The following is a 25047-nucleotide window of genomic DNA, read 5'->3' on the forward strand; positions in this document are numbered from 1 at the left end:
TTTTTTTTTTTAATGTCTTATTTCCTAAAATGATACTCCATTCCTGAAAGTAAACTATCCTCATTTAAAAAAAAAAAAACACACAAAAATCAACACATGCTCACAAGCAAAAAGTAACAGATAGATAGGAGTTAAATTAAAATGGCCTAATTACAGAATTAAAAAATAAAAAATTGAGGATATAATCTGCAAATGAACAGTGTTTCCAGTTTTATTATCTGACTTATGTGGAGTTAGTTTTATTACACCATTCTCTACACTCTGGGGTCCTGTTGGAAGTGCCTGAATTAGTTTGCTTCAATATTATGTTTATGCAGTGACAAGTTTTTTCATTAATATTATAGAGCAAATTACATTCAACAGAACAGAAAACCCCTTGCTAAGGAATAAATGAATTTTAATAAATAAGGATTCATTTACTGCTGTAGTTGCAAGTGTTTCTTTTTATAGAAGTTTGTATTAGACACAAGGGATTCTCTTCAATACAAAATCTGGATTATACTTTCTGGTATATGCTTTTATCTGAGTGTCACATGAAAGTTCAGTTGAGCCATAATGCAGCAATCAAACATCAAGCAGGAATCATGTCTTAAAGGAAAAATCACATGTGCTTAAATTCAACAGTCTGAATCGCGTGTCTTTTAAGCTGACATTAGAGTTTAGAAACCGCTGTGTATTAATAGAATATCAAAGAGGATGTACAATATTCCTGAGTGGGTATTCAGTGGACAACAAAGAACTATTGTGTAGTCCTTGATCCTGAAAAGGGGCACAGAATGAAAACCCCAAACAAAACAAACAATGCAACTGCAATAATACTCTGTGCCTTGCGTGAAGAAGTGTTGAAAAATTCATTCAAGACAAAATGAATCTCTACTAAGGGGAATATAGCGATAAAAACTTAAATCAATGTATCTTTCTGAATGTTGCACTTAGCTCTTGAAGTACTAGGAATTTTAAGTCCCCATAAATACTACTTTTCATACGGAGGATATTCAGTACAGAGATAAAGTATATGGTGCCATTTATGGCTAATTGCCATTAAAACCAAGAAAACTTTGAAGAGGAAAAGGAGGAGAATATGAAATTGCAAAAATACAATGATAAAATAGAAGATTAATAAACAGTCATTAAACAGTCAGAAGTCTAAGAGAGATTCATTTGAACAGTAGTAGTTGTTCTTGCCAAAGAATCAGTAATGCATACATCCAAGAGTGTTGAAAGGGGCTGTTCCTACAAAAATAACAAAAAAAGGGAAATAAAATGTCTTTCTGCTCTATGGTTTGAGAACTTCACAAAACTGAAAGGCTTATGGAAGCTATATCAAACACTAAGCAGCTTCAGAAGGTGCTTTTTCTTGTTCCTAGATAATTGTACTTCTATCATACAATCCTACTTCTATCATATAATCACCTTATTATATTGGTATGATAACATATCATCACTTTCCAACAATATTAGACTATGTAATGAGGGGATTTTATGCATTGTGACCTTAAGTCACACAAACGGAAATAACACACTTTTCTCATAGTTCTTTCTGAGCTTTTAACTAGAAATGGTAAGATTTTTAATCCTTTAAGGATGTTTCAATGGTTTTAGCACAGTTAATTTAATGACATTGTGGTAAAATTTAAATTATACAGTTGCCAGCTTTAGGCTGATTATGTCTGCTGTGAACACAGGTAAAGAGATGACAGCCAACAAGCATAATATGAGAGCATATTAGTGACTGTGTACAGAGATGTCAGGTCATGACAGCAGAGGAGGAAACAAAGCACAATATTATATTAGGTCCAGTGAAGTGCTACAGATAATAGATAATAATATTGATGGCAGTTTTACAAAATGCTTTTGAAATAATGTGATAATTAACTTTGAAGCTGTTACTTGTTAAAGTTTGAAAACAGAATCTACAGAAATAATTTTTAAAAAAGAGTTTAAGAAGGGGAAAGCAGAAGGGAAGGGCAAGGCTGAGGAATGCTCACTAAAAGTCTTCACAAATATCAAATGCCTCGATTGTTTGCTCTTACCCGATTGTTTGCTCTTACCAGAATGTTTTCTCTTTTTTCAAGCCTTGTCTACTAAACAAAAGTCTCAGTACATTTTTAACCTTCTTGTGTGCATTACACTGATGATTCATTTCCCTCTGAGTTTCTTTTCATTTATTTGCTGTAAGGACCATAGCTGCATACGGCCACAGAAAAGAAAATGAGAAGTACAGGAATCTCAGATATGTATGCGGAAAAGTTACTTAAATGAGAGTCACTTATATCAGAGTAATTTGATTTTCACTAATGTTAGTAATTTGCCATGGCAAAAATGGTGTTATACACAACTAGGTCATGTTAGAAATATGTTTTTCACAGTGGTAAATGGGTTTACAATTTACAAGCAGTGATGGATCATTTATGTTGTTTTTCATAAATATTTTGAAATTCTTGCCTCCTCTCTATCATTTGTTAAGGACAAACATTTAATTTAAAGTTACTTAAAATCAGACCCTCTTCCAAAGGAGAATTTGAGATTGATAGTGTTAAAAAAGAGGAATGTAACTCATAATCAATAATAGCATGATACTGATTTGTGACACTAATTACCATATTACTTAAAGGAATATTTTGTCTTTCCTCATAGATAAATGGGTATAAAATTTTCATGAAAAATATGATGTCTATTTTTTTCACAGTGAAGCAAATCTGAACGTCGACAACCACAAAGACTGATATTCTCCAGAACCTGAAAATATGCAAAAGTTCAAACATGACAGATATACCTTGTTCTGACCTAGTGTCTTTTTTTGCTGGATAAGGTGTAGTTTCATTGCCATATATTGCTGGGAAATACACCGCTGAGACTGCTGATTGGATAATAAGTTCATGGTCATTTATGTATGAAATTCATTCATAGTGTTAGGCAGAGGCTTGAAAATCATTGATCTTGAGTGACTAATTATTTTTTATCATAACTATGTAGATTAATTGTAGCATGTTTTCTAGACGAATGTAATTCTTTTTTGTTACTAATCCCATTAGAAAGCTAGTTTCCACCATACTTTTTTTTCTAGGTATCAAATCACTTGTTTAAGGTTTTTTATACAATTAAATTTTCTTCAAAGTGTATCTAACTTTTAAAAAATATTCATAGAATTATTCTTTTTCTCTGGGAGCAATTAGCAAACAAATACTGACAGTCCAAGCATTTTCAAGACTGTCAAACTCGAGAATGCCAGAATACAATGTGAGAGGAGATGCCAAATGCATCATAAATTACCTTTAAATTTTTAAATTTCACAATAAATTTAATAATATTGCTACAATGATCAATAAAGCTTGATGCAAAGTTACCCTAACTAATTTATATTTATGACAGATAAGGAAGAATGTTCCCTGGGAAGGTGGCTTTCTAGTGCAAAATGAATTTTAGCAGCCCATGTGTAGAAGAACTTTGTAGTCTCCACACAGATCATGGGTGCTGACTAGTAGACCTAACAAAATATTGAATATCACTTAATATGTAGTTTAGCCCTTTATGGTGTTATAAATTAAAAGATACACTTAAAGTCTATGCTCATATTTTGAAGTCTGACAAAATTTCTCAATCCAGATAGTCTGAGCTAATTTCACTATTTTCCAAAAATGCCTTGGGAATTCCTTCTTTAACATTTTGTCTCTTCCTAATTTCAAAATAGGCTTGGTGCCTATAGACCTTAAACATTTTATTACTGTATGGTAACGTCACTAAGTGACAGTAATTATTATTTATCTTATCACTATCTCAGTGTGACTAGTTCAGTGATAATGCCCAGAGATTCTGGCTGAGGTAAGACTCTCTTGTGCTGCACAACTTAAACGGAGATTATTTCTGCATCAGGAAAATAAATAGGCATACTCCTTTCTTATATTGAAGCCAGTTATTACAGAATTCTTTCCATTCTATTAAAAGCTGTTAATTTTTAAAACACGGTGGCAGCACACAGACGACCTGGCAGGAATGGCTTTTGGCCTCCACCAACTCCTGAGATACCTAAGGACTGCCTGGGGAGAGCTACTTGATGCAGGCTAGAATGAAGCCAGGGACTAACTGCTTAATAGCATCGCTGATTGCACCCCAGTGCGATCCCAGGCGATATTACAAGGCAGCTCTTAATTTACTTGTGCAGGTAAATCATCTATCCTAACTGGTGTGGAGCCTATATAAGCAGGAAAATATGAGAATTGCTTTGTGTGCTGTCCTGGACATGCCTCTGCTGTGGGCACCTGTCTGGGTCCATGGCCAGTCACTCTGGTCCTTCCTGGGCTGCTCTGGCACATGCATGTCTGCGTCTGTGTGACCAGATGACAAGGGAAATGATCTATCAAAAATATAACTCAGGTGAAATAAAGAGGCTATTTTTCACCTGAATGAGATCCCTAAATCTTTTCATTGTAAAGCAAGAGGCCTGGGATGAGGGAAGCAAATTTCAGCAATTTAACTCTGTCTCTGAAACCAGTCCTGACCGCACCCATAGGTACAGAACAGCAAATCTCCTGCCTAAGGGTCACAAAGCAGGAAACATTTCGGGAACGACAGGTACTGAACTGTTTCTTTAAGCATATTCTCTGTAAAAGAACATGAGTGAAGAGTAAGAGTTCTTTAGGAGCATGGCCAAAATCATCGTGCTGTCACAACTCATATTGTGTAATATGATCAATTAGCAAACCAGTGCTGCTTTTGGACTAAGATCCTTTTTTGTGAAGGGATGATCTTTCAGTTTGTTTTTACTCTTTAGTCAAGTTTATAATTGTTTCCCTTTTCTATTTCATAACCACATCTCTAATTCCTATTATGAGCCTGCCACAGCTAAATTAGACCATGATATAGGCAAAAGATGAAAAGAGGTGACTTGCACAACACTCTCAGGAAGATAAGAGTGTCTGTCATGAAGCTTCTCTTTCTTAATGTCCTCAGCATTTTCCCTCTTCACTACTTTTTGATCATTAAAGTGCCACTTGGGAATCTGGGGATCAGCTGGTGGCATTAAGTCAAGTATTTAAATTCCCAGGAATTTTAGATGAAGTTTCTATTAAGGGCAAATGCTGACACTCATAGTCTGAAGAACCTTAAGCAAAGAAAAACCTTTAGGTGACTGATGACTTGTCATATTCTGCCTGTGTGGTGCACAAACAGGCAGCTGTTTATAACAACAGCAGAGAAATGCATCATAGTTAGAACCAGAATCCATGAATTATTGCTCAACTGTTAATTAGTTGGTTTGTGTAGGCAGATATTCAAGGCATATACAGCAGGTCAAATACCTTGCGGTTGTTAACAGCTTTAAAAGGTTTAGCCCTTCAGCTTTTTCATTTCAGTAGGGCTATGGACATATATATATATAGATATATAGATATATATGGGATATTTACAGTTCAGTAACTGAGAAAAAAAAATAATCAAGAAGTGCAGTTGTGTGAAAATACCAAAAAGCCAGGTCATACAGGGTGGGACTCAGAACCCTTAAATATTAGTGTCTAGCTTGTAGGTGCCTAAAGAGGTCCAAAACATCAGCCTAAGCTTGATGGATACTACAGAGTAATTATGTGAGACTCGCGCTCTTCTGACAAAGCAGCTGGAGGCCAGGAAGGTTATTGCAGGAAACTGCATACCTGTTTTTACACAATTAAATCGTATTTGAATTGAATATTGGTAAGATATGGTGGAACAGTACTTCAAACATCAACTCAATGAGTGAAAAAAATAATATTTTTCTAAAATAATGTATACATCAATGCACTGTTACCTAAAGATACACTTATGTATTAGAATCTGTGTTGCATTCGGTATTAGAATCAAGCATTATTTCCCTAAAAAGAGTCAGCTAGTGCCTAAATAGCTGTATAGCAGTATGTAAAGTACTGTATTAAGAAGAAATAATAGAAAGTGTTGTCCTGAATATCATTCCTGGGAAGAAAGGCTGGGATGTTTCAGTTCAGAGAAGTCATTTAGGATCCTGTAGATAACAATTGCCTTGAACATAACCACAGAACTCACTTGGTATTCTGTGGGAAATGCTATTTGTTTAACTAATTGAAACTCATGTGTGACCATTTTCTTTTGAAATTTAACTGGGGACACAAAGTAAAATCTTCACACTGATTAATAATCTGCTCCTATAGCTGGATTAATTCTGAAGATCTTTCCTTATTACCAGGAGAAAAAAAAAATGGTGATGTTTTCACCAAAAATGAAAGGTTAATAAACTGAGTTATTGTGATGTCTGTGTGGCTGATCACACAGATGCAGAAAAACTTGTGCCTGATAGAAGTTGAGCCTGATGCAATTTAGGGACAGATAGACAAACTGAAAATTGAGGTTCAGAGTAATTTTCCATCGATTTTATATATGTACTTTCTTTGGCCTTCAGAGGGCACAGTTTTCCATTTAAACAAACATTACATACCACAGTTAGATGGAAGTGTAATTCTTTTGGAAAGCTACCACCATGGTTATAAAGGAAGAGTATAATATATACCCTTCTTACATGCAAATACATGTTCATATTTAAAAACATAATACAACACGTACTAACCAAAGTATTCTATAAAATTGAAAGCAAATTTCACCTGCGAACTCAAATAATGTCTTTTTCTTATTTCTTCTCTGAAACACCCTTCTTTTTCTATTCTCTTTGGATTTTTTTTTTTTATGACAATTGAGCTATAAAGCCATTAAAATAGGAACTTGCAATGGAAACACAGATCCTTAAATATAGTAGAGTGATGAGTAAAACTGTAATAATAACCTGCCAAAAATGAAAATGAAGGAGCCTGAGACCAGAAGAATATAAAAACATGTCAGTTTCTAAGTTTTTGAATGATGATATTTTTAGATATAAGTGCTCTATGTGTTTTCAGTAATTGCATAGCAAAGTGTAACAGATGAATTATCTAGTCATACAGGACAACTATTTCTGTAGTTCAAAGATTTCAGTATTAACCTGAAGGTAGGTAAAAAACAACAGTCTCAGGCTTCCCTGTATCTCTGTCTAGCAACACTGCAGCAATCTTATATTAGTATTTGAAATTTAATGTCCCCATATGAGATCTCTTCTTTCTTTTCTCCAATTTCTTTCACAGCTGCTGTATGTTAGAGAAACATAACTGAAAGAAAACAAAATGATACAAACTTAGGTAAAGGCAAAATTTCAGCAGCCTCAGTTTACTCCCTCATATATTATGTTACACACAGCCTGAACACTTTGTCCTCTCCAACAGGTTTATTCCTCATTTAGTGCCTATAGACGATGATTCTCACTTAATAGGTGTTCAGTGTTTTCCTGTTCTTCATAGGTTAATTTGTTGCTTGAAATTTTATATCCACATGACCGTGAAGACAGAATTTCCTCATTAATATTTTTCCACGTTTTTAATGCATGATAGCTTCACAAATACTATCTCCCTGTTTCCAGTATCCACTAATTTTATTTGTCAAACAGACTGTCAGAGCACTTGCTATTAATATCCAGCACTTCATTGTTCAGTGTACAGCTTCTCTATGGCTGCAATTCAGTCCAAACGACCTCAGGTGAGGCACACAGTAAATGAAGAACATGTCAAGCAGACAGTAATTTTGCTACATGGCAATACTCAGTGGGCAGGTTTTGTATGAGTAAGTGACATCTTTATTTTCTGAATTTTGGAGGCCAAGCAGTTTTGGGGTAGATCTGAATGGAGAGTTTCATGTGTCATGGAAGAAGCATCGATATTAATTCAATGTATGACCGTATTTGTTATAGACCAGAGCCTCCTAGCTGATTGACACACTGATAACTGACGTGCACACTGATGGCAGACAGAGCCAGACTCTTCTCAGTGGTGCCCAGTGACTGAACAAGAGGCAATGGGCACAAACTGAAATACAGCCAATGCTATTTGGACATCAATTAAATTTAAACCTAAGAATATTTTTCTTTTTTACTGTAGGGGTGATTAACTGGAATAGGAACAAGTTTCCCAGATAGGCTGCAGTATCTCCATCCTTGGAGATACTCAAAACTTGGCTGGACATGATCTTGAGCAACATGTTCTAGCTCACCTTGCTCTCATCAGAGGGGTTGGACCAGGTGTGTCCCCAGGTCCCTGCCACTCTCAGCTGTTCTGTGATTCCTTGATATCATTCAGACAAAAGAGAATGAAGAGGTTTTACCCACTTGCAATCAATAAAAAACCCACCAAGATGTCTACTGAAGGAACAGGGATGTTGTAGTTTGTGTCCTGGCCAAGCCCAGGCCAGGCTATTGCATTCAAACTATCTAAAATTCCCTCTGCTGCTTAACCTGCCAAAAGTTTTCTTCCCCTTATCTCCAGAAGTCCTTCAGACGGAAGTGGAATACAGGAAACTAATTGCTCCATAGGAAAAGTGGCTGAATTGAAGTGCCAGGTGGAGTGTTGTTACCATTTATTTTCCTTACAGAATGCTTAATATATTTAGGTCCTCAGGCAAAGTTAGCCATGGACCTAGGTGGATGAGCAATTATACAATCTCTGCAGAGAGACTGTCACTGTTGTTATGCTTATGGTGATCTATTGAGAATCTGACTTCAGAGACTGTTAATGTTTTTCTGCAACGCCTGTTTTGTCTTGTGAAGGAGAAAGCTTAGACTGTGCCATACGGAAAGGGAGCAGTCCATAAAAATACAGAACTATATTACTAATGCATACATATATGTTTAGACATCACCATATCTAGATTTTTTTAGATTAAATGTTAATCTGCACACAAATTGAGATATACAAGAAACATTGATAAAATAATCATTATTATTTGAGAGGCTTCAAAAGAAAAAGGAACAAAAGCAAAATAAAGTAGCACAAAATTGGCACTAAAAAACCCCTGCTTCCACAGTCACCTTTTTGTTGGTTAAATTGTGCTATATTTTTTACTTCTTGGTGGTCTGAATGGAGAAGAAAAAATACAGACTGAATAGAACTTTTTGCACTGCTACAGTGCTTTTGACTGGTTTTGTTTTAACTGTAATTAATAGATGTATAATAGAAAATAATGAACTAGAGTGAAAATTCAATATAAGTTTAATGAGAATAATATTTTAGATGTAGGAAAAAGAACAAAAACAGATGAAAAAAGACTTAAAATGCTTTTTAATACCTATGACTAGTCAAGCATATCTGTTTAAACATCAGCTATAGTTACTGCTACAGGGGAATCTAGACAAGAAAGGTAGGTGACTTTAAGAAAGTGATGAAACAGACTTTACAGCTCATGGAGTAATTACTCACAAAAATTAGTGCAGTAGTAAATGATTAGAAAATACCTGCAATTTACAGAAGCCTGAACACAGAAACTGAAAGAATTTATAGAAAATGTTTTTCCAAAATTTACTCATTAACTTTTTTAGCATTACTCATGATTTATACTGATGTAACTGACAGCAGATTCCAGTCTATTCTACTATGTATTATAAAGTTTACTGTCTATATAAAATAATGTTATTAAATATCACTTTTATTGCCTTATTTTAGCTTCATACATTAGTTTCAAAAATGTTTAATTAGAAGCAGGTTCCTGACTGGCTTTCTGATCTGAATAATCTGGGTCTGGGTCTTGTTTAGAAGCTGATGTTGAAATAGTAAATTAGAGTTTGATTCCAGATTAAGAAGTATCTGACTGGAATACTTCAGAAACTTCACAAAAATATTTGTTGATCACCGTACTCTTGCCCAAGGACCCACTTCTTCCTATTTAGGTCCTAAATCAAAGTTCCAACCAAACATTTTGTTACAAATCAAAGCATAAACATATTTTTTCAGACTTGGAACCCAGTATAATCCTCTTTTCTATAAAACCAAAAATATTTATGAACTGAAAGACTCAGAAGTTCTTTACAAAATTCTTATGGACTAAAAACCTCAATGTTCAAATGAAAAACCAGAATACACATTACCACAGACTGCCATAAACGACACACAGTCATCTATCAGCCTATGAGTCAATAGAGTCCAGAAACAAATGGTTAGTAAAGATAGTTAATAATTTTCATTACTGTGAGATGACAAATGAAAATATGCAGCTTAAATGTGTTCCACTACCTACACAACTCCCATTGCTGTTCTGTTCAGGTGCATTCTAATTTCAAAATAGAAGTATAACAACAACTTTTCTTTCCCTCCTCTTAACTTTTAGGTGAAAATGCTGATTAAATTATGTTTATTTAAATGTATTAACGACTCACTGAGATAATATATGAAAGAGATTTGAATTTTATATGTAGTCCCTTTCAAATATTGATGTTGTGGGTTAACCCCAGCTGGTAACTGAGCTGTTCTATTCTTGCTTTCCTTATTATTTAACCATAAGGTTTTGGGTTTTTCTTCTAATCTTTGATGGTTTAACATCCTATGCAAACTCATCACGTGACAGTTCCTAATTGTTTGTGCTAGGATTTTTATCAACAGTCTATGAAGATAGCCCACTTTTAAAGTATATAGGTACCCATCAAATTATGTCAGATTGTTGCTTTTTAAAAATGTTTTATACAGTTCTCTTCCAATGGTTCCTTCTCAGAGTTCCCAAAACATGGGAACACACATACTACCACAACTGATTTACGTTTTCTTTCCCAAAATCACAATAGCCTTCCTCATCTCTTCTTCTCAAATACTTTATTATTCTTGTTTAAAGCATGCTGTATATAGAGGCAGAACTGAGTTCCCTTGAAACTGATATTCCCCTCACCCACACCCCCTATAAGCGGGTAGATGTAGGGGAACTGCTCTGAATGACACAAGATATTCCCTGAACAGGTAACAAAAGATTAAGTCGAACACAACCCAAGTCTTTCAAAGGTTTGAACTAGTTCAACCACCTTTTTTCCTTCCATGTTTCATCATTTCCCCTTCCAGCATCTGGCAAAATAAGCAAGTATCAAAAGCTACAAATACAAAAAATGTAACTCCAGATCTTATTTTTATGAGATTTTACCTTCAGAGCTAGGCTATGTTTGGACAGATATCAAGTATTTACCAGAATGCTTTACTGATCTTGGATTAAGTTGTGATTTATGTGTGGTGATCAGAGCAACCATAGTGAGTTTTGTGGAGATGAGAGGAAAAGGTTGTGTAGTGAGAACAGTCATCTGTGTAGCTACAGCATAGAGGTGTCAGTCTCAGAATAGTCAATATTATCGTTATCTTTGTGATATCATTCTGTCATATCTTGTCAATATGTACTATACAACTCATACCTGTTAACAAAATGTATATAATGATGTTTCACTCTGCTCCCTCAAACAGCCAATATGGCATGAAAAGTTACCCATTTTTCCTTCTCAGAACAAAACAAATGGCATGAGGTAAAAATAAAACTCACCTGAATGAAATGGCTTTTGCAGCTAATGAGGACAGATGTGCTTTACTGCTTTTGTCAGTATTGCATAGACGAGCAAAAAGGCCTTGTTTTTATCTTTTTGACTAATGCCATACAAGTCAGTTTAAGTGGTTTGTTCACATGCATTACCAGAAAGAAGATAAGATTACTCTCTGTACTTAAAGATCATGTGCAGGGTGGCAAAACTATTCTAGTGCACAGGTATGCAATTTTGTAAAGTGTAATTACAGCTGGCATTTAACCTGCAGTACTTAAACTATGTTTAATGTACAGAGCTGGACAGAACTTATTTAATCAAACATATTCTCTTAAACAGATGTGCTGCTGTGTACAGAAATGACTTGTATAATTAAATCCTATAATGGAATAATATTTTCCTTTTCTGAATCACTTAAAAGCTATTCTTAGACAGACTTCCATTGTAATGAAGTTGCAAATCTGCCTTATTAAAATTATTCCAAATGAATAAGCACATTTGATATTTTATGTGGTCCTGGCTATTTCAGACTCTGTGCTTTTGATAGTCTCACACACCAAATTTGTAGTATCTCTACAGTGGTAACTGAAGCATTTTTGAAACAAGTAACAGAAAATAGAGAAAAAACACCAAATAATAACAACTTATTTTCATGTGTCTGCATCTCCGGACAATTGTAAGATTCTTCATTTCAATATTGTAGAAACAATAAAGTCACTGCTGTCAGACAAATCAGCTTGACAAGGTAATTATGCCATACTCATGCTAACATATGCATGTTCTCATCACTTGCTGTATGTTATCATATCACAGAATCAAACATGCAAACACAATATTTAGTTTACCGAACAGGCTTCTGACCTCTTACTCTCCCTTAACGCTTTGTCTCCTTTCTTCCAAGTGATAGTTGGCTTTGGAGAGGCCTGTGGCTTGCACTCAATGACAACTTCTTGGCCCTTGGTAATAATTATTGTTTTCCTCATTTGATTTAGTGGGAAAGTGGGAGCTGAAGCTGTTAAAAAGAAGTACGTTAACTCTACAGAGAAAAATCACAGCTTCCTGTTTCAGTACATTCTAATAGAAGATCAGAATGATAGATTTGGTTTTGGGGATAGAATCTCTGGCTTTGCCTTGGAAATTGTTATACCTCAGATTAGATGGAATTTTACTAAATATTTTAAATCAGCAGCCAAAACTAGATGGCAGGTCTATAATTTATTCCAGTTATGAATTAGTGAGATGTCCTTCACATTAACATACAAAATTAAGATTGCTTGTGAAATCCATCAGCTTTAGAAATTAAATTCTGTGGTTGATTTAGCTACATCTCTTCCATTTTTTTTTTTTGTTTTGTTTCATAGATAACTTGGTAGAAGTAACTAGTTCAAAATAAAAAAAAAAATTAAACACAACTATTCAAAATGCACTATCTAGAGTTAATTGTTACAAAAAGTATTACTCTTAGAAAAAAAATTATTGGTTTCCTTTTTTATATTTTTCTGAATACTGTGAATTTAATGGAAGACATTTAACCATGTCTTGGTCTTAGTACTTCACTTTTCAAGAAATCCCACTGATTGCAGTACATGAGTTAAGGTAAAAAATGTGTCACAAAATGACACTAATTACTGTAACTTCACACCAAGAAAGGACAGTTGTTCTCAAGTAATCTAATTTGTTTGCGTTTTTCGTAAACTAGTTTTGCAAAACCAAACCCCACCCCTGCAACTATCTCAGCTACACATATAGAAACATGTTACACTCCATTGCCTCAAATATCTAGGAAGTTCCTACTATTATTTTAGGCAATTTTCATACCATAGCTATTTATAAGGACAATTTATTCTGTTCTTTTCCCTTTAATAATCCAGAAAATTAAACACAACCGCTTCTTTAATGCACCATTATGGTTAAAATTTAACAGGGGTACAATTTCACAAGTGACAAAATGAAAGGCTGATTTTACTGCAGCAGCATATAATGGCCATTTCCAATGTTAGAGAACGTCAAAGAAATTGTACAACCACCTGATATAATAGGTATACTTATTTTATAATAGATATAAAAAACAGAGCAAGAGAATATTGTAACCAACAGGGATCTGTTTGCTGGCTGAATCACAAAATGACAAAGGAAAGTGATGGAAACAGAGCAGCCACTGACTCAATTTATGGCTAGACAGAAATATTTCAAAGAGTTATCAGTGAAATTCTAATGTTGGCCAGCTAGGAAATAATAGAAATGTAGTGGATGATATGTTATTCTTCAGAAGAACGAAATCTTAGCTCAAATGTAGTAGTAACTTCAGCTTCAGTGTTCATTTGAGTGGGAGTTTGCAAGAGTGATTCCCAGGTGCAGAATTTGAAGTTTGCAAGGTTTGAGCAGTGCAGAGACCTCTGATGTCTGATATGGCCATTGAATAACTTTGACAGACACCTGTCTTCCAGCTATACCATACTCTAATATAGAGATCATGAGATCTTACAAGTCTGCCTCACTTAACCCCGTGGAAGTGCTCTTATCACTATTGTCCCATTGTGTGTTACCACAGTTTGCTTTAAGGAACACTAGACTGTTGGAAAAACAGACTTCAAGTTCTTCTTCATTAACTCTCCACTTCAACTTTTGAATAACGTATTTATTATTATATTTCCATGTAACACTATATAGTGCATTTGCTTTACTGTGGGATGATATTAGCTCATTTCCAGTATTCAGTCAGTTCTGGTAATTTTGTGGTAAATTTTTACACCTTTAAAACTAAGATCATCCTTAATTACCTTTGAATAATGACCTTGGTATAAATTATTATTTAATTTTAACAGAGACTAAAATATATTTACCGTCTCTAAGTAACTTCTCTTGTGCTTATTTTTAAAGGTGTAAAATAATATTTTTCCATGTATTTGAACTGAAATAGCCTTGTATGAGTAATAGTCACAAAATATAACTGAGTCAGTAATTTATGAAATAAAATTTTCATTTAACAGAAGGACCTATGCTATCTCGGGCAACAAAGGACCCACTCACACATAAATAACAAGAAAAAAAGGATCCTATTTTTATTTGCTCTGCTAAGTTTAGACTGGCAGAAGCCGTTCCTTATCATAAGAGACCAAAACCAAATCTAATTATCAAAAGGAAAAAAAGGAACAGTCTGCTCTTTTTAAATAATACTCACCTAAAATCTTCAGCTCAGCACTGGCATAAATGGTGCCATACTTATTTTCTGCTAAGCACTGATACATTCCAGCATCTGAGACATTTACACTGTGGATCATCAGAACACCATTAACCATCTCAATCCTGCTCTGTAACGGAATAAAAAAAAATATAATATTTAAAAGCAAACAGGAACTGGAAATTTGCTGTGCTACTAGCTTAAGTCAAAGGGACAAAAGACAGTATTAACCTAAAATAATACTGAGCAACACATTTCCTTGGACTTACTTTTTTCTTGTTATATAAAGGATGACAAGAATAAAACACACAGGAGAGGGCAGAAAAAGCTCCAAAATTTTTTAAAGGTAAATATTTTTCACTGCAAGTTCACTACCTCCAAGGCTTGCTTTTGTCTGTTTGCTTGTTTGTCTGCTATTACCCTTACCTGATTTTTAAAAGCAATTCATCCTGGGAACTTTTGTGAGGCAAGAAGTCAGTTGCGGGTATAACATATCTGATGATCTTCACATTTCTAGCAAATGTTTGGTTTCAGTTATGGTACTATTTTCATAAAAGTAGATATAAAAGATTGTTTGCCTTAGTAAGAGTGAAAGGATCTAATTGCCTTCATCATTACTGCAAATTTCTTATTTGAAAGGTCCACTAGTAGAAAATAATTACCATGGCTGTAAGAGAAGGGACATTAATAGCTGTTTATGGAAATGTGTAGTTCATGGGGCCCTATTATGAATAATTTGAATTGCTATAAAACATCTCTAAGTTTCATTATTACAGTTCTTGTATGTTTAATTAAAAATTGACAAAGAACAGAGTGTTTGGGAATGCAGAGGAATCTGTGAAAAAACTTCTCTCTGTTGTAAGGCTCCTGTTTAAACTGAAAATTAATTTGAAGTTTCAGAGCCTGGTGCAACTAATGGTTTGGAAAATCAGAAAACCAAAAAAATACAGATGTATAAATTGCTTGAATTTCAGGACGAATATCGCCATCTAAAAAGGCAGAAATGAATAAAGTAAAGGCATATAAACTTATTTCAATGTCTCACAGCTTCAAAAGTAAACTGTGTTTATGTTTCCTTCCTCATTGTTTGCATAATTGGATGATGTTCACAGATAGAAGCAACATTCACTGGGAAGAAAGACATCTTTTATATTCATAAATCCTTTCTGTGAATTCATTTACAAATGGAGGCCTTTTCTCCGAGAATTGAACAGCTGTGTTTTAACCTGGAAAAATGCATGAAATAAATCTACGAAACTTTTCTTTACTCCAAATAATTTGAGACTATAAAACTGGAAATGTGCTAGGCAGAACCCACATGATGTGGGCTGCTTTCATGCAGGCCATGACATGAGTGGTCTTTTAAAAGAAAGACAGTTTTATCTAGACCTAATTCTGAAGTTTATCAGGTGATGGTAGTTGAGGACTTTACATCCTAGGAGTCTTGCATGAAGCATTTTAATGGTCTTGATAGTGAGTTTTGTTATTTGGAGAGAATTAATAGAGTTGAAAACTGATGAAAATATAGTATCCATTTTGCCTATTACATTAGCCTGCTCATGTTTTGAAGAGTATGATTATGTACAAATAAAATGTAGTAAATGACATTACATAACATTGGGGGGAAACATGAAGGCGTATGACTCAGGAAATACACCACTTCTCTGAGTTTTATTATCTTTTTATGCAGAAAAAAAAAAAAAAAACCAGAGACAAATAGCATAATACCACTACCTAAAAAAAAAAAAAAAAAGAAACAAACCAAAACAAAACCATGCTGGAGATTGCTTAGATGGACACTATAGTACAATGGCATATGCTGTTGCAGACACAGCTCAGAAGGTCCCATCTCCGAAATATTTCTGAACTACAGAGAATTACTGATGAATATAATTTTACATTGCCTGAGATAGTTCAGAGGGGACATGCATCAAATGTCTGTATTCTAACACTTAAGAAACTAACAGAAAAAACTTATTTATTAAGTACTTTTCAGTGCTTTTTCTAACTGACTTTATCTGAATGAAAGGAGAAACATGCAACATACTGGTGACTTCTCATCTAATGTACCTGTGGCCAGAGAGGAACTCCATTCTTCAGCCAACGATACGTGGGTCTTGGCTTTCCAGTGGCTTTACATTCCCATCGGAGCTGATCTCCACTGTCTAACTGAGTATCATTAAGTTTCTCCACCCAGTGGGGGTAGGCTGCAAGAAAAAAATACCATGCTAAGTACAAAGTGTATAATCTGGTAAGTCTCTAGCTGATAGACAAAGACCTAATAAATTAAAGAGCTTAAATTATGACCTTTGCAATGCTTAGTTTACTATCTGAAATAAGCACATTTAAACAAACAAGCAAAACTAAAAAAGAAAGTAGTAAAATTAACAAAACTTCGTAACTTTAAAGGAAATGTTTCAATGGTGCCAAGCAGTGAGCAGTATCATGACCAGGAATAGGAATCTGCCTGATTTAATAAAATCCAATGGACTAAATTACAGTACTACGTATTAAGACATTCATTATTACTGAATTTAGTAATATTTTCTTGGTAGTCACAATAGAATATTTAATAACATTTCAAGACCTAAGCTATTTAAATTTTGGTACAGAGGTCAATCATCATAGACTTTTTCATATCGTTTTCTCCATTTACTAGGAAATCACGATTTATTCAGCTAGGAATGACTGGGCATTTGGAAAGGTATTTGCACATATTTTTTGTTAGAGTGTCTCAGGTTTAGTTCATATTTCAAGGGAGAAAATGCTTTTAATGTTTTTAAGCACAGAACACACAAGATTTCCAGTATTCTTCAGGAACATAAATTACGTAGCAAGTCAATGTTAAAACAGTCTTTTTTTAAAGGTAGACAGTTGTTAGGTTTATATGTGATCATTAGTACTTAAATTTAATGTAATAAACTGTTAAAAAAGCAGGGAATATTTTTTTTTGCAGAAAAGCAGGTCTCAGTAGTCATTCGGATAGCTATATATAGCATCTTATAATATGGAAAAATTTGTTTGACTCAGTGAGGAACTGAACATCCCTATGCAGAAATAAAAAAGGCATACTTAAAAGCCTGATTTTGAGTTTTCATAGTGTAGTCACATGAATTTGTGTAGCAAAGAGGATGGTCAATTAAATTAATTAATTTAATGATATTAAATGTTTTGGGGTTTAGTTGTTTGGGTTTTGTTTTTTGGGCGGGGTGTTTTCTTTTTTTTTTTTTTTTTCCAAATAGTAGAGAATAAGTAACTAAAAGGCCTTGGTTGCTAAAGGAATGCAAAATTCTTCTGCTTGATATGTCCAGACCTATCACAATGCCTCTTCTTCAAACGTCAGATAATTGATAACATACTTAAACATGGGGAACTGAGTTTAAAAATAAATCTTTGAATCTAGCTGGAGTTTGACAGGTCACCAATCAAAGACGTGAAAAGATATGAAAAGGCGTGACAGGTGACTAACTGCTTCTAGCTTACATCTTGTGCATGGATGACAAAGAAAGTGAATGAGGTGTCTGTCATTTCTAAGCAGAGAATAGCCTGCTTCAGACTTTCTGACCAGACAGTTGTCAGAAGCTGGAAACATATCAGAAAAAGAATCACTCATTCTTCTTTTAGTAAAGGAAAACAGAAATAAGATTGACCCAACCTCACTTCCAAACCCAAGACCAAAAACATCTGCGTTCTTATTCTACTTATTGCAGTCAAGGCAACACATGACATGCTCCATATGTGCTCCGCTGCGCTGAATCACTTGATTCTTAAGTTGTATCAAAGGGTCCCATTAAATCCTCAGAAACAGTTTGTGGCAGTCCCTGCTCACTTGTTGTCTACTAATTGTCCTAAAAAAATGTAATTTGATTGCATTGTATAGTTGATGCTGTTGTCATTTTGAGTGTTTCAGTATGCACAAAGGCAGCATGCTGAGAAGCAATTGTTTCCTTTGAAAATGAGTAAGCTAATACAATTTTGGATGATGTGAGTTAAATGTGTAGCTAAAAATTCATAAAAGTTAGCCGGTGGTGCCATAAAATCATGCAGTTTCAAAGAGATACTAAACTGTTCTATTCATCTTTCATTCTTTTCATTATTTTGCTTTTCTGAAAATTCTACTGTATGACCCAAAGCATATCTTGTCTCATTTTTCTGTGTTGGATTTGATCTTATTATGAACCAGAGCATTCAGAATTAGAGTGTGCACCTGTTTACACTGACAAAAAAATTCCCTCCCCAGGCATGGCTGCCGAGGTGTTCTCCTCAGTACACAACTGCCAGTCCCTGCCCTCTCTCTGTGGCTGTCTTGATAGTCATGGCACGAGTTTTCCTCTGTAACCACAAACTTGCAAATCACAGTGGTGTGATCAATTGGTATTAACAACCTTTTTTCATTGGTTGGGGTATTCCTAACCTAAATTTTCTCCTCATAGCCTAAATGGCCTTTTGATTCATGATGTTCAAGCTGTTGAACTTGCCATCAGCCAAAGTAATGACTCAGATTCCCACCCCTTAGAGAACAAGACAGCAAAGCAACAGGTAGATGCAGCAGCAGCAGAGATAAATGCATGACTGAGATAAATAATTTCATCACTTTTTGGCTTCCTTTCCTCTCTCTTCGTACTCCTTACTTTGCCACAGATTTCCCTCTCTGCTCATTAGAAGAGTCACTCTCCATAGTATCATAACACTTGTTCTTAAACCATGTCAATAATTTTAAAAGTGAAATGTTTAACTAGATGTACAACCTCTGACTCCATGTGTTATTTTTTTTTTAACAGAAATGTGTTAACATCATTCTGATATACATGTGGGAAAAGAAAATTTCATTCCATAATTGCACTTAATTTTAATTAGAAAATATAATTTCTAAGAAGCGTTTAAACAGATTTCAAAAGTAACAGGTTCTTTTTTCTTTTTATAAATGCAACATTCACCTTGGGAAAAATAGTGTTTGCCTGGTTTTTATCTGTCCAGTGAAGTGTTTTGGGGTGAATGCAAGAACAGAAGGATGTCTTATTATTCAGTAGTCTTCATGGATATGGTGCCATAGTTTTATACAGTGCTCCTGAGAGTTTAAAATCACCATCCAATCCTTGATTTATTTTATGCTGCATTTCTGCACCTGCTTATTCAAGGATGTCAGAATGTTTTACAAACACAACTTGGCAGTAAATCTGCAAGCTTACAGGCCAGATTTTATACCCTCCATGCAAAACGAAACTCAGTTGCAGAAAACAGCCTACTTTCTCAAATTATTAAGCAACTTTTTGACTGAAAGGAAATAAAAGACAATATTTTGCATGGACAAATTACTTTGGATATTACCTTAAAATGTGAATGAGAACAGAGTTTGGGGTGAGTAAAGTTCATTTTCTGGACATGAGGCCAACTGAGAAGTTTACAGTAGGAGAATAATAGGCAGCTATCACAGCAAGAAAGATAAGATAGCAAATTTCAACTGAAGCTGCAATTCTGACCACAAAAATCTCTTCCTCTCTACCCAGTTTTACTACATATATCTGGGGCTAACCTGTAGTGACAGCAGTGTATTTTCTTCCATACAGTTTATATAAGGACGTTATTAAAATGTTTTTTAAAACCAGGATGGTCCATTACACTGCCTTACAGAATATTCCTGCCCTCAGCTGCCTGTTCCACTCTGGTGTTACAGCAAAACTCCCTCCTGCTGTGGCAGCAGTGCTGCTCATGGGTCAGTGCTGTTAGCAGGATCAGGGAACTGATCTAGCCAAAGGAAAAGTGGGTTTGTGGTCTGGTTCGCACTACAATCCTCTGCTGAACTGACACTAGTGAGTACGTAACAGCAGCAAACCCAAGAGCTTCAGAGTAAGAGAGGAGCAGTAATTACACAAACCAGCGCTTACCATTGGGAAAAATGGTGCTAGTCAGGATTTGTGGAGGAACTGTGATCACAAGAGGTTAATGATCAATTTCTCCATCCAATTTTTTTTTTTTTTTTTTTTTTGTGCTCTCTTCTGTTAATCATTTTGAACTTGAATAAAATTTATAGAAACTTACAGGATGAGCAGATCACTTGGTGAAAAATGATGCCTCTCAAAATAGGTTGCAGTGCATATCAGGATGTCTTGCATTATCAGAATTTTATTTTTAATGCCCTTGCCACTTCTACAGCTGAATTTCCACTAAGGGCTGAGATTGAAACAATCTGAAATTGTCAGCATCTGAAATACCATTTTTTGAACAGCATCCAAAGCGTCAGCTGCATCAGAAAATCATTGGATTGCAGCACCAGGTAAGAAATGAAAAATCACTAGTTTGTGATTAAATTTGACCAGGCGGGCAGACTGGGTGTCCTGGGCTTCCTCCAAAACACTCTGTGGTGACCCAGATCAGATGCAACTGACAAAATGAAGAAGATTCAAACAGACAGCAAGCGAGTTCCTACAGAGATATGCAAATTGTGAGACTGCGGTATGACACAGCTGGTCTTACAGCCTGCTCTGAAATTTTACAGGAAACCCCTGGTAAGGAATGATGGCCTACATCTGAATTTCTGAGCCAAAATAATCGCTGTCTCCTGGAGGAATAAGTTGTCAGTGAAAAGATAATGAGCTTAAAGTTAAATAATTCATGTTGACTGTTGTTATGAATAAGAGGTACAGCAGGAAATGCTGTTTCAAGTAATGCCCCTAAATCCTGCCATATCAGCTGTCAGTGAAGGAAGCTGAGAATTTTGTAAAGTAATATTTGGCTAAATTTTGCACTGCTAAGAACCTTCTTACCCAAACCCTCTTACGCCTCTGGAAAGGGTTGTCAGGGTCTGCAGACCAATGAGACATTAATGCTGTCTTCAGGAGCAGTGAAGGCTGCGAGAGGCTCACTGGGGTGTATTTCATCTCAAGGCCAAGAAAAAGCACTTGGGGGCTAGTAATGGTTTGTGCTTCTTGTTCTGTTGTTCTGCAGGTCACTGCTGGTTTCCTCCATCCAGAAGCTCTCTGTTACCTGCTCTGACCTGGCTCCCTGCTAATGCAGATAGGTGAAACCATGACTCAGATGTGGTTTTGACTGATCTGTAAGATAATCTAAATTACAATAATAGACTTAAGAGAAACTTAATATTACATTAGTCTCACATACCTGTTAATCAAGGGAAAAAAAAAAGTGGAAAGACTTTCTACAATGTTAAAGAAGTTCCTCTAATATTGTTGCAAAAAAAAATGCCAATTAACACAAATTGTGCGCTATCCATAAAGGCAGTGACTGTAAAAAATATAATTTTTACAACGGTGGAGAACAAAAAATAATATTTTTTACTGGACAGAGTAGAATAAAACTGATGTAGAAAATATTTTTGATGGACTCCTAGTTTTGAGTACCATCTTTATTTCTGCTCAAACGAAAAATCTGTCCAAGCTAATGAGAGAGGCAGAGTTGTGCAGAACACAGCATCATGTTTGCTGTGATTTTATGCCACAGGTCTGCAGGGTGCTTTTGATGAAAAAAAAACACCCTAATTTTCCATTATCTTAGTTTCTCTCTTGAAGAGCACCTTTTATATTCCTTTAACTCTGAAAGAGGAAGGCAGAAATAATTATAACTCCGTTATAAGTTGCTTTGGCATCTAGTAGTTTCACAGCTACAGAAAACAGCTAGTAAGTGTAGGAACCGGGGTACACCTTGTAACTCAAATTAATTCTTTTTTTTGAATTTCGGACATTTTAAGAAATGTTGTTGAAAAAGACCAGGTATGCTGGTAAATGCCCCTAGCCCCCAGGTCCCTAGCAAGAGCTGCTATATTTTAATGGAAGTAATTGACAGTAAAAATTTGTACTAGCAAAGAAATATCTCTGGGCTATTGGCATAGCAGGAGGCATGAAGATGCAGAGGCGCACTCACAGAGGCGATCAGCTCTGGTGCAGATGCATCCCACAGTGAACCGGGGGATCACAGGTACAGGGGGGTTTCCTGAGCCAGGGAAAACCCAGGGGAGCACAGAGACTCCCCAGGAGCCAGCAGCTCTCATGAGGGCAGCTCACATGGTGTGGGCAGGGCCAGGAGTAATGGCAGCCACCCCCCACTGCCACCAAAGGCAGCCCTGGGGAGCAGCAGGGACCAGGACGGGCAAACAGGGCGAGGGGCATCAGCCAGGGCCTGGTGCAGCAGTGTGTGCGGCGGTTCACAGGGGAGGGCACCTCTTCAAGGGCAGGGTGAGTGGGAAACTTGAAGTGCACACTAAGCCAGCAACAGGGCACCACTCTGTGACCATCTGCACAGGTGAAGGACACTCATCCTGCCTGACCCTCAGGGCAGGATGGTGGGCACCTGTCTCAGAGCGAAGGCTGCAGCTCCAGCTGGGGGGGGGGCTGCACCATCTGCCCCAGCGGTGGCCAATGCCTCCACCCAGACGGAGCTGCTGAAGGGAGAGGCCGCAGTGCAGACCTCAGGCTGCAGAAGGTGCCGTGCAGGCTGCAGTATGGATGGCATGTCCAGAAAAAAGGATGCAAAGTATTACCTTTGCCACCACATGTTTTTTCCAGCATATACTAAAAAAATTGAAGACAAAAGCCTGCCTTTTGCTCTAGATAGATGAGAACAAAAAGCAAGCAGAGAAGCATCATCCAGAGATATGCTGATACCAAAGACAAGGGAGCTAAGATAAGGACATTGGAAAGCTGAAGGAGTCAGTAAAATTGATTATGGACCTGCAAATATGGACATACATGGAAAATAAACTAAATATATGACGCCAGTCTGTGGTTATTTGATAAAAGTGCTAACAAAGAGAGAGAACTGAGTGTAGTTAGTAATGGGGCGAAAGCATTAGGAACCACGGCCTTAAATCAAGAAAAGAGAAAGAAAATTGGTTAACAGGAGAGACTCCTTCTTAAAGTTATCTAGTAGCCTGAGGAACTGTCTAAACTGCAGCAGTTGGAATTCGACTGGCTGCAATATTTGAAGACAGAAAGCAATTCAGAGTCTGAATGATTTGTTGTATGATCTCCTGCAGTAGACCTTTCCTGGTAGATGTTTAAGGTTGTAGGAATTCATGGAATGACAGCAAGTGATGTCATTCTAATTGATAAAAGGAGGTGGGACTCAAACATACATTCAATATACAGAAAACTTTGACTTGTAAGTATACAGGGAGTGTCTTCTATAAGCTTTTGTTTCTGGTCTCTAGGATTCAACAGCAATATTATAGAGAATTCATTATTTTTACTGAATATTTTTAATTTCAGGTTGTGTTTTTTCTTTTCAATGTGGTGCATGATTTAATTTTTTTTATGTTCACTCAAAAAACTTTTTGAAAGACTCATCCTTAGGAGAAAATGTTCAGCACTTTCTGAAAATTCAAACATTCAGAAGTCGTGCATGCCTAAGTTGAGAATTTTTTACAAAAACAAAAGCCCTTCTCCAGCTCTGATTGTTGTACAACGAATTCAACAAAACTCAGCACCCAGGCATAGCAAGGATGAAACATTAATAAAACTGTGGTAAAGATCCTAAGACATTTCTAATATTTTTTTCTGACAGATACATCACGCGTAGATTGCATGTCATTGTTATGTATCACAAGAAGAGAAAAAAAAAGACTTTAAAAATTATAACAATACCCTTTAAAAGGACCTCAAAAACCCCACAAACATCAAACCTGAAGTTGTATTTAAGCCAGTTCTTTGAAGGAGTTAACTTTATTTATCATTCAGACTTTAATGCATTACTAAGAAATAAAAATAAATAGCTTAATTCAATATTAATTGTATTTGAGAATAAAGATTTTTCATTTCTACTGGACCTCAGCATCTTTCATATATGGTTAAAGCCTTAAGTGTGGGCAAAGCATTGCTGGATAATACTGAGTGCACTTACTGTACACTTGTAGTTGTCCTCTGAAGACATTTCTTCCACGAGAGTTTTCAGCCTTACATTCATACATCCCTGCATCCTCTAGTTGCACGTTAGGTATTTCAAGCACAGCTTGGGATTTTCTCAGGCGGGCTTTACTTGGATTATGACCATTAACTTTCCTCCAAGAGATTGTTGGAACAGGGCTGAAATATTTAGCAAAATTACTGTTAACACTCTTCCACTATTGAGAATACAGATTCTGTTATCTGGTAGTTTAAACACTTAATCTAAGTAACAATAAAACATAACCACAATTAAGGTTCATATAATGCTAGATATACCTCGCTTTCTGTAGGGAATCCTTAAAAAATGGTTTGGTACATGGAATGTGTCTCTTTCATCCACAAGGGAGGCCAAGTTTTCACTGAGATCAAGTAAATCACTTGAAATGCTCTCTCTAGAGCTTCTTTAGCACTCTGTGCTTTACTCCTGAACACCTTCACTCAATAGGTGAAAGAAAATAAAGACTTCGAAACTTGGAAGAATTTAGCAAATTCCAAGACTTCCCAATTTTCCTGTAATGAAACTGCAGTTCAGGAGATCAGTAAGTGATAGGTCCTTCTAGGTGGGGGATTTCACTGCCCTTGTGTCTGGGGTAAATTAAGTTGATCAAAGT

The 25047-nt window shown here is 35.8% G+C and overlaps 1 protein-coding gene across 1 annotated transcript in view; it reads right to left on the reverse strand.

Annotated features, from left to right (window-relative positions):
- Nucleotides 1–25047, reverse strand: part of CNTN5 (contactin 5) — a 186763-nt gene that overhangs the window by 111344 nt on the left and 50372 nt on the right. The window contains exons 4-7 of the mRNA XM_010080210.1: nt 24393–24574; nt 16611–16747; nt 14541–14670; nt 12221–12371 (exon numbers count right to left, since the gene is read on the reverse strand). Of these exons, the coding sequence (XP_010078512.1) occupies nt 12221–12371; nt 14541–14670; nt 16611–16747; nt 24393–24574 (600 nt within the window). The remainder of the gene's footprint in view (nt 1–12220; nt 12372–14540; nt 14671–16610; nt 16748–24392; nt 24575–25047) is intronic.

This window comes from Pterocles gutturalis, unplaced genomic scaffold (genome assembly GCF_000699245.1).
Source record: "Pterocles gutturalis isolate BGI_N339 unplaced genomic scaffold, ASM69924v1 scaffold3154, whole genome shotgun sequence".
Lineage (NCBI taxonomy): Eukaryota > Metazoa > Chordata > Aves > Pterocliformes > Pteroclidae > Pterocles > Pterocles gutturalis.